Consider the following 11,281-nt stretch of genomic DNA (forward strand, 5'->3'; position numbering starts at 1 on the left):
ACTAAGAGCTGTATCATTGGGCTTCAAGGAGAGAGAGAGAAAGGGACAGAAATCTTATTTGAAAAAATAATGGTTGAAAATGTTCCTAACCTGGAGAAAGACAAAGATATATTCAAAGTGCTGGGGGAAAAAAAAAAAAATTCCAACCAAAAATACACTACCTGCCAAAGTCATCATTCAGAATTAAAGGAGAGAGAAATTGTTTCCCAGGAAAACAAAAGCTTGAAGCGTTCATGACCACTAAACCGGCCTTACAAGAAATGTTAAAGGGACTTCTTTAAGCTTCAAAGAAAGGGCACTTATTGGTAACAAGAACAAATTATGAAAGAATAAATATCTTTTATACATAAAGCCAGTATGACGGTTAACAACAAAAGTAGTAAAAATAACTATGATTACGATTGGTTAAATGATACATAAAATAAAGAGACATAAAATGTTATCATCAAAAATATGAAATGTGCAGGGTGCCTGGGTGGCTCAGTCAGTTGAGTTTCAACTTCAGCTCAGGTCATAATCTCACAGTTCGTGGGTTCGAGGCCCACATTGGGCTGTGCTGACAGCTCAGAGCCTGGAGCCTGCTTCAGATTCTGTCTCTGTCTCTCTCTGCCCCTCCCCCACTCACACTCTGTCCTGTCTCTCAAAAATGAATAAACACAAAATTTTTTTTTAAAAAATCTAAAATGTGGTGAAGGGAGTAAAAATGTTGAGCTTTAGAACTTAAATTACTGACTTAAGACAGATTGTAGATATGTGTTCTTACATGTAAGCATAAAAGTAATCAAAGCAAAAATGTGAAATAGAGGATAAAGACAAAGGAATAGGAGCATACCATTAAAGAAAATCTTCAAACCACAAAGAGAGTAAGAGAAGGAACAGATAGAAACTAGAGAAACAGCTAGAAAACAATTAACAGAATGGCAATAAACACACACCTATCCATAATTACTTTCAATGTAAATGGACTAAATTCTCCAATCAAAAAAGAGTGGCTGAATGGATAAAAGAGCACGAACCATTTATAGTTGTCTACAGGAGATACAATATTTTGTGTTATGTTATTTTTATTCAATTTTTGACTAGGCAAGGAACTTTATTTTTTGTCAGCTAGTTTGTCTCAGCGTGGCCTGTGTCACGTGTCAAAGTGTTCACTGCCAAGGATGCCTAAACTTTAGGGTTGTTAAAATGAATGACTGTTCATTGGTTTGTGAACATATTCACTTCTTCAATAACAGAGATGTTGTTTACCCCTAACTTCTTTAAGGAGTACTGAAGTATTTTTATCGTCTACTGGAGACGTTCTATGAACCACTTTCTTTCGATAAGCAGTTCCTTTCCCACTAATGTGCACTTGTGCTTGCAGTCTGGCGAGTTTCTCCTGGTTCATGACAGCTTCTTTCATCTTGCTGGAGCAGAAATGGGACCACGGTGGGGGGACTAGGGTTGGTGCTCAGAGGGTCTCCAGGGAACAAGCTGAGATTAGGGGCACACACGGGGCAGAATCAAGATGGCAGCTAGAGGGAGGTCAGAAGTGATCCAAGAGATACACTTCAGATGTAAGTACACACACAGAATGAAAGTGAAGGGCAGAAAAAGATATCCCATGCACTGGAAACAAACATTTTCATTTGTCTGGGGTATCAAACTGACAAAATAGACTTTGAAACAGAGTGTAATAAGAGACAAAGAAAGGTGTTACAAAATGATAAAAGGGTCAATCCAGCAAGAGGATATAGCATTTATAAATATTTCGGCACCCAACGTAGAAGCACCAAAATATATAAAGCAAATATTAACAGATGTAAGACAAAAAGAGTTAATAGTACAATTATAGTAAGGAACTTTAATACCCCAGTTACATCAGTGGATAATCATCCAGACAGAAATCAGTAAGGAAACATTGGATTTAAATAAATGACTTGTTAGGACAGAAGGACTTAACAGAAATTTACAAAACATTTTTAAATAAAGGAAAAGAATCAAACATTTATCTCATTTCCCTGTCTAAATTCTAACTTGGTGTGATTACTGATGAGAAATTTCCTTTTATGTAAGTATTCCAGCTAAAAATCAAAGGAAATTGATAATGAAATAATAAATCTACACAGCAATAATCCACCCCTGCTAATATCACAATTATGTACCTCCTCCTGATAGAAGTGTAGAATATTACTTTTGGAGTTTTCTTGTTCTTGCTCTTTCACTCTAATCAAGTCTCAGTCTAATCAAGTCTCTAGATCTAACTACCAATTATGGGAAACAGAGGGGCAAAGAAATGTTTTATGAGACTAAAGAATAAATGATGTGCTTTCGTCAACAAATTGCAAAGAAAAGTAAGAAAGAGGGTGAGAGAATTTACTGATTATAAGAATTATCAATCACTTGCTGTATAAGGACATCATTAGGAGCATGATTTAAACAAACTGTAAAAAGTGGATTTATGAAACAATCAAGAAAATCTGAATATAACTGGATGTCTGAGGACATTAAGAAACAATTCTTAAAATTTTTTAGGTTTGGGGGTGCCTGGGTGTCTCAGTCAGTTAAGTGTCTGACTCTTGATTTTGATCAGATCATGATCCCAGGGTCCTGGGATCGAGCCTTGCACCAGGCTCCTCACAGAGCATCGAGCCTGCTCAGGATTCTCTCTCCCCACTTCGCCCTTCTACCCTAAACAGGTTTTTCTCTCCCGAAAATAGAAAATAAATAAAAAAATAAACAAATATTTTAAGGTACAATGATGGAATTATTATGTTTTTAAGAGGATTATCTTTTAGAGATACAAAGTGAAATAGTAACAGATAAATTATAGGATGTCTGGAATTTGCTTTAAAATAATCTGAAAGTAGAGAAGCCCTTTTGAGAAATACTGCAATTGGATTTTGACAACGTGGATTTGTAACATTATTCTTACTCCTCTACACATTTGAAATTTCTCCCCCTCCTTCAAAATTTAAAAATATCCTTTGCATTTAGAAACAGGCCACTTTTGGCAAGAGCAATTTGTGCAATGAAAGGGCAAATGCTAGATGAAGTGACATGAACAGGATTTGGCAAGGATGAAGAGGTGAGATAAAGATGGTAGCTAGAAGCAGAAATTGGGCTTGTTGTATGACCTTTTTCCAAATTCACCCATTCATCATTCATTCATTCAATCAAAAAACTTCAAGTGCCTGCTGTACAGACCAGAACCATTCTAATGCTACAGACACAGCAATGAACTAAAAAGCAGATAAAAATCCTGCTCGTATGACCTTTTGTTCTCACATGAAGGTCTGGGGAAAATTAGGTTAGAAGAGAATTTTTTATACTATGTACAACTGACGTTTTATGCTGGATAATTCTTTGTTGTAGGAGGCTATCTTGTGTATTGTAGGATGTTTGGGCTATCTTGTGTATTGTAGGATGTTTGGTAGCATTCCTGGCCTCTATTTACTATATGTCAGTATTGCTGACACCCCCTTCCAGTTGTAACAACTAAAATGACTCCACACATTGCCAAATATCCCTAGGGGACAACATCGCCTTCAGCTGACAAACAATGGGTTGAAATTAGTTAAGTGCTATTGAGAAAAATGAAACAATGAAAGAGAATAAGAAACACAAAAGTCTTGAGGTAGAAAGGTGCTGGAAGATTGAGGAATGGCAAGAAAGCCAGCATAGCTGGAAAAGAGGAAGTCAGGGAGAAAGTGGCAAATGCATAGACTAGACTGACCTTCCTGCAGATAACGGAGACATCTAAGGGCGAAAAGAAACCCCGCCCTCAAACCCCAAAGACCCTAACAATCATATGCAGGTGTTAAAAAGTGAACAAAAGCTGGTAGATTCTGGAGGTGACTTGAAATGAGAAATCAAGGATAAGCAAAGGCTGTAATTCCTGTTTATTATGGCTTTTAGCCTGAGGAAGACCATGTGAAGCAGCTAAAACTCCCCAGTCTTTCTGGCCTGAAGAATCAGAGAATATGAGCCTGGGGAAACAAACACTGCTAGAAAGTGAGGAAGCAATCCTAAAAGGGAAAGAAGGAATTCTTTGTACAAACTCGCCCAAATCACTGGCTAAACCCTGAACACATGTGCAGGACAGACTCTAAGCTGCCTAGCAAAGATCAGAAAACTCAAGGGAGATAGATGTGAGCAGTTACCCAAAAGACAGGGTTTGTAGTTTGAGTTCCAACCAAACTGACAGCACAACAAATCAATAATATTTCAAAAAATATAACTTACAGTATCTACAACATAATTATCACAATGCCCACGATAAATCCAAAATTACCTGACATACAGAATGAAAAAGGTGAACCAATCTCAAGAGAAAATAAAATCAACAGAGCCCAACCAGGCCCAGATGTTAAAATTTGTAGTCAAGATTTTAAAGCAGCTATTGTAACTATGCTCAATGACATAAAGGAAATTTACATTCGTATTATGAACACATGCTATCACAAAAGAAACAGGAAGAAATGCCACCACAGAAATAAAATCTGTTAAAAAAAATTAACCACCTGATGATTCTAGAAATAAGACAATGTATGAAATAAAAACTCACTGAATAGACTGATAACAGCAAAATGGAGTTGACAGAGAAAACAATCCATGAACTTGAAGATAATCAGTTAAAAGTCATTGAATCTGAAGAACAGAAAAAAGGGAAGAAAAGAAAAAGCCTCAGGGACCTATGGGATAATATAAAAAAAGTTTAACACAGGAGTCCCAAAAGGAGCAGAGAAAAAATGAGGCATAAAAAAAATTTGAAGAAATAATAGCCAGATTCCCCAAGTTTGGTAAAAGATAAATTTATAGGGGCGCCTGGGTGGCGCAGTCGGTTAAGCGTCCGACTTCAGCCAGGTCACGATCTCGCAGTCTGTGAGTTCGAGCCCCGCGTCGGGCTCTGGGCTGATGGCTCAGAGCCTGGAGCCTGTTTCCGATTCTGTGTCTCCCTCTCTCTCTGCCCCTCCCCCGTTCATGCTCTGTCTCTCTCTGTCCCAAAAATAAAAAAAGTTGAAAAAAAAAAATTTAAAAAGATAAATTTATAGATTTAAGAATCTCAGCAAATTCCAAGCAGGATTAAGTACAAAGAAAACCATATGTAGTCATATATGACATCATAGTTAAACTGCTGGGAACCAAATAAATAAATAAATACAAAGAAAATAACACATTACATATAAGGAGAAATGATTTGATTATTACTGACTTATCATCAAACAGTGGAAGGAAACAATGGAACTTGAAAGTGCTGAAAGTGGTACTGCAGAATTATACATTCAGCGAAAATATGTGAGAGACAGTAAAATAAAAACATTTTCATACAAAAGAAAACTAAGGGGTTCCTAGATGGCTCAGTGGGTTAAGTGATGTCGCAGTTCATGGGTTTGAGCCCCGCATTGGGCTCTGTGTTGATAGCATGGAGGCTGCTTCAGATCCTGTCTCCCTCTCTCTCAAAAATAAATAAACATTAAAAGAAAGAAGAACGAAAGAACGAAAGAAAAGAAAAAATTAAGAATCCACCACAAGCAGACTTACACTTTGAGAGAGAGGAAGAGGTTAAAAGATACAGAATAGGTCATAACAGATAGAGCAGATGCCAGTGTTTCAAATTATAAGATATTTGCAACATTCTTTTCATGGGTGGAAAGAATCTTCAAAATCATCTCCTCTAATCCCTTCATTTTGCAGATTGACCAACCAATGTAATAAAAAATTCTGCAATTATCTAGTGGTACAATATACTAGAAAGTAACTCTCCTAACTTCTGGGTCAAAACAATGAAAGGGAATAAAACATATATATTAACCTTTACAAACAACGCAAAATATAACCACAGTGACAATAAATTGTTGAAATTGATATAGATATTATCCCTGTAATTTTTATAAAAACTGAGTATTTCATTTAAGTTACCTTAGGTATTTATCTTAAATCATGTAAGATTTAAGATCATATAGATTTAAAATTTAAGATCATATAAAAATTCAAATTTTCATTTTTTAATTAAAGTTTATTTCTTAAAATCAGTACTAGACAGGAGTCTATGTTGCATATTTACATAATATAATTTAAATTATCATGGTATCAAAATGATTATGAATGATTATGCCATTGCATGAATTGGCAGAGGATTTTCTCTCTGCTGTAATAAGGAACTGCCACTGGGAGTAAACATTGCGTCTTAAAGTGTTACTGATTTTTACATTCTGTTTGAAATGTTATCTTTGGAAGTATACAAAGCACACAGGCTCTGAAAATTAGTTTATGAATGAATGAAATATATAAAACCACAAATACAAAGATTAAAGGAATTTTTCAAACCCACAAGTCAGGTACATAATGAGAATGAAATCCCAATCTTAGGAAAGCGCTCTAAGAGAACAAGATTCTGAGGTTCGCTAAGGAACACGTTAATACATTTGAAAACAACATTGAAAAATCATCATCCCATGTCTCCATATGGCAAGTAATAAAAAATTCTGCAATTATCTAGTCGTACAATATATACAAGGCATGACCTTGTAACATACATTTCAAGTGCTGGGCCATGAGTACTTACCCCAACAGCTGGGACTTCTTCACTCTTTACTTCATTTATCCGAACCAAATAGTTAACAAAATCTCTGGCAGCATTGCTTTGTGCATCTTTTTTATTGGTGGAATTGCCCATGCCAGTGTAATTATAACCTTCCACCCGAACCTTTAATGGTCAGAAAAAAAAAATGCATTAAGAGATTGACCTGGGTAATTCTGGGATTTAAAAAATTCGTAATTCAATTATGAATTAAGGGATAACAGTTAAATGTTGAAGATATACTCTATAAAAACACTGAAAATAACATCCAGGGAATTCATAGGCTGACTTATAAAAAAGTTTTGTGTTTTCCAGCGATAAACTAATCTAAAAACTGTAATTTATGTGGCTCAGATATTCTCTTCTCGTGTAACAGAATGTTCCACGTTAAAATCTGATTTTTAAAACCCAAGAACAAGTTCTCCATTTGCATTTATTTTAACTGATTTGACTTGAAGCAATCAAGAATTGCTCTACTTTCTACAGAAATTAGTAAAACCACAAACAGCTGATATGACTTTTCTACCCTGCACTACTGGTACTGTGGAAGTTAAGGAAGACACATCTTCTCACTAGAATTTACCTATCAGATTGTTTTAAAAGTAATGCTCCCTTGAAAATGACTTATAATAAAACAGAATAGCAGGCAAGTGACAATAAAGAATGTGCAACACATTATCATTCCCAAACAGAAAACAATGTTCTCTTAACAACAAAACAAGCCGGAAAAAAACCACATAATGGGGGCACCTGGGTGGTTCAGTTGATTGAGCGTCTGACTTTTGATTTTGGTTCAGGTCATAAACCCAGGGTCATGGGATCAAGCTCTGCATCCAGCTTTGTGCTGAGTGTGGAAGCTGCTTAAGATTCCCGGGGGCAGGGGGCACCTGAGTGGCTCAGTCGGTTAAGCACCCGACTTTGGCTCAGGTCATGATCTCACAGTTCGTGAGTTCGAGCCCCACATTGGGCTCTGGGCCAACAGCTCAGAGCCTGGAGCCCACTTCAGATTCTGTCTGCTGCTTGCACTGTCTCTCACATTGTCTCAAAAATAAATAAACATTAAAAAAAAAAAAAAGATTCTCTCTCAGGATGCCTGGGTGGCTCAGTCAGTCAAGTGTCTGACTTCAGCTCAGATCATGTTCCCATGATTCCTGGGTTTGAGCCCCATGTCAGGCTCTGTGCTGACAGCTCAGAGCCCGGAGCCTGCTTTGGATTGTGTCTCCCTTTCTCTCTCCCCTTCCCCACCCGTCTCTGTCTCTGAAATAAACATTAAAAAAAAAAAAAAAAAGATTCTCTCTCTCCCTACCTCCCTCTGTCCCTCTCCCTGGCTCACGCGTGTGCTCTCTAAAATAAAAACAAAACGAAACAAAACTTCACGTAAATGTAAACTGTATTCTGTAGTACCTCACACATGAATTTTTGCCTGTTTTTGTTCCCCACTGCTCTAATTTCATAGGATGGGGTCATCTTCCTTTTGCCACACCAGGCATACAGAAAATTCTTAACATCACCCATGATTCAAGAGTCTTCTTCAGACCTAAGAAAACAGAAATTAAATTGCATTATTTGTAAGAGCAAACATTAGAAATAACCAGTAACTGGAATTAACTCAAAATCTAGGTTAAATACAGGATATTCTAGCATGCTACTATTAAAACTGCATGACAAAACTTTTAACGACAAAAGTGGAAGGCCTATGACATGCTATGTGAAAAAGCAGGATACAAAACTACATGATTTGAACTATATAAAAGTATATATGCATAAATCAAGCCTGAAAAAGAAATATCCCTCAAAATGGTTATCTCTGGGTGACCACAAGTGATTTTGACCTTTTCCTAAAAAACATTTGATGAAAGGCCTATGTTTTACATTTTAACTCACTTAATCCTCAGTGACAGATAAAATTATATACTAAACACTTTCTACAGAGGAAGAAAACCAGGGAGAGCATAGAAAGTTTAGGTAACTTTTCCAAGTCACCCACTGTGGAGGCATAAATTCAAACTCGAACTACTATATTAAGAAATGGTCATCAACCAGTTTGTGTATACATCAGTTTACTGTCATTCTGAAGTATGTCTCCTAGCAGACTATCCTCCAAGTTGTACACTATATATTACACCAAGAATTCAGTACTTGATCTGAAAACAGTAATCTATTAACTTAAACACCAAATTTCTCCTTTAGGCCTTGTTATTCATTAAAATTTGAGGACATTAAGTTTTCTTGAAGTGCAACATACCATACATGTTGGCACTCTCCCTAAGTCCAGTTTATAAAGACAGCAAAAGATATGGCGCCTGTGAGTCTAAAATCTGATTCTAAATTAAAAATAAGATACAGTACCTGAGACCAAATTTAGATCTAGAGAAAATATGCAAATAAAATTAGTTTGCTGCGAGAAAAAACCCTATTACTAGCATTACACCTCTGTCTTCTGTTAATGTTAAGTGTATTTTATTAGCACCTAAATCTAATGTCATAAAACTGGACCCTAGTATAAACTTGTTTATTCTGTAGCCACAAACGAACCCTGGGGAAATCCTATTGACTGAAAAGCTGTGGAAAGCTCATGAGGTCTATCTGTAAATTCCACCCCTGAATAATTAATTTAAAAAAACAAGCCCTCACGGTGAATGAGTAACATGAAATATGAAGGACTACACTATCAAATTCCTTCCTCCCCAGCAGTCTCATCTGACGCCATTATAGTCAATACTAACTGTATTGTAATGATGCCCAAATATACACTGAAAATTTAGTCTTTTCTCTTATTTAAGCTCCAAAATCAAGTTCATCCAACAGTCGCACTAATGTGCATATGTTAACTTGACGTCCCAGTCAAATCAGAATTTAAGTTTCCTCCCCAAATCTGTTCCTCCTTCCCTAGGTCCAAGTGTTTTCATACCCCAAAATGGCACCGCTATCTACCAAGTTACTCCTATCACAACTTGGGAGTCATACACTCCCTTAAGATCCTCCATAGGTATCCGTTGAGAGACCTCAGCATGCGCCAGGCAGTAACCTTAGAGGGTCATCTACAAGAACTATCTTCCTTAACCCTTAGAATAATTGTACAGATAAGACTATTATTATTATCTTCCTTTAGGGAAGAATAAACAGAGACAAAGAATACCTTGCCCCAGAGAAGACAAAGCCCCTAACCGGGAGACCCAGAATTCCAAGCCAGGTAGTCTGCCTCCTCATCTACTACGCAATTTCTGCCTCCAAAACATGTTTGCAATCCATTCGCTTCTCTCCGTCTCCGGCCATCACTACCGCACACCTGGAGTGCTGCAACAACGTCTTAGCTCTCATAGCTCTAGATTCCTGCTTCCACTCTGGCCGCCCTAAAATCTGTTCTTAATTCCTTCCCACCATACCCCAGTAACATGGCCTTCTTTGTTTCTTCCCACTCTCTGCTCTCAAGCGCTAATTCCTTCTACCTCTGCGATTCTTTTCCTCCCCATCTTTATACCTGACGCATTCTCAACCTAAGGGCCGAGATATCAGCTCAAAAGTCTACCTCCTCCGAAACGCTTTCTCTTACCACCCTAATGAAAGTAGCTCCCTTGACACCACCTCCCATTTCCTCGAATCTTTTTACTGAAACCCGCAGACGCTTTTTTTCCCCGTTGCCTCCCACTACGACAGAAACCTTCTTGCGGGGGGAGGGGTAGGGACTGTGCCCCACGTGTTTATGGCTCTACCACCCAGCCCGCAGGACAGCGCCCGGTATTTGCTGCCACAATGAATGGAAGGCCCTAAGTGTGTGGCGGCATCATGGCGGGCTCACCACCTCGTGATTCCCTCCCCCCTTTCAATAGGCTGCAACAGCGCCACCGCCACGCGCAGACCGGAGGAGGAAGAAAGGTTTGAACGCTTCGGACACCCGGCTGGCAATCGCTGGGGGAAAGACGGGTCCACAAAGCGGACCCGGACAGCGCAGGCGTGGTGCGGCGAGCCGCGTGCAACCCGCAATCCGGGAACCCAGCGGGCGCCTCGCCCCTTCCCCCATCCCCCACAGCCGCCCGCGCTTCGCAACAAAGCCCGGCTGCAGGAGCGCGGGGCCCCACGCCCCCAACGGGTGGCAAGGACGTCTCTTCCCTACCGCGTTCTCTTCCTGGTGCCAGAAAACACAGCCCTCTTAAGACCGTCCGCAACCGCGGCCTTCCTCAGAGAGACCCGGGGCAAACACCGCAGCTCGCTCGGAGGCGGCGGCGAAATGGCTCCGACAGCGTCGCCAGTGGGGCGGGGCCAGTGCGCGTACGCGTGCGCAGGAAGCGAGCTTGGGCCCGAGGGCGCCCGGGGGGAGGGGCGGGGCTGCAGCTCCTTCGCCCCGGGTAGCGTCCCGTCGCCAGGGAGATCTGATCTGCTGCTTTGGGCCTGCAGCGCTGGGCCTGCTGCGCACCAGCCACATTTCTTCCCGTACTGTGCTACCCACTTTTAACGTTTTTGAGAGTTGGGGATCTGTAGCATTTTGATGTAGCAAAATGTTTCATAGTCTCTATCATAGGACCTTCAGTAGATGACAGATAAATGGTAGAAGATAGGTGGATGTCTTCCTCGAATCTTAGGTGCTACCTTTATAATTAAATTAGATGGCATATATATGAAAGGGGTTTAGCTCAGTACCTGGGACATAGTATGTGTTCAGTAGCTGTGAAGGGAGGAAACTAGCCTGGCTAGTTGAGGCTACTCACTGCTGTGTGGGGC

General features: G+C 39.4%; 1 protein-coding gene across 2 annotated transcripts in view; it reads right to left on the bottom strand.

Moving 5' to 3' along the window:
• DHX9 (DExH-box helicase 9) overlaps positions 1 to 10,829 on the bottom strand; it is a 52,522-nt gene extending 41,693 nt beyond the window's left edge. The window contains exons 1-3 of one of the 2 annotated variants that reach the window (XM_032591886.1): positions 10,677 to 10,829; positions 7,967 to 8,099; positions 6,548 to 6,688 (exon numbers count right to left, since the gene is read on the bottom strand). Coding sequence is in view for 1 of the 2 variants with exons in the window: in XM_030301999.2 (XP_030157859.1) it covers positions 6,548 to 6,688; positions 7,967 to 8,077 (252 nt within the window). In the remaining variant the exon portion in view is untranslated. The remainder of the gene's footprint in view (positions 1 to 6,547; positions 6,689 to 7,966; positions 8,100 to 10,676) is intronic. The other variant, XM_030301999.2, reaches the window with a different exon arrangement.
• Between the last annotated feature and the right edge of the window lie 452 nt (positions 10,830 to 11,281).

The sequence above is a fragment of the Lynx canadensis genome, chromosome F1 (genome assembly GCF_007474595.2).
Source record: "Lynx canadensis isolate LIC74 chromosome F1, mLynCan4.pri.v2, whole genome shotgun sequence".
NCBI lineage: Eukaryota > Metazoa > Chordata > Mammalia > Carnivora > Felidae > Lynx > Lynx canadensis.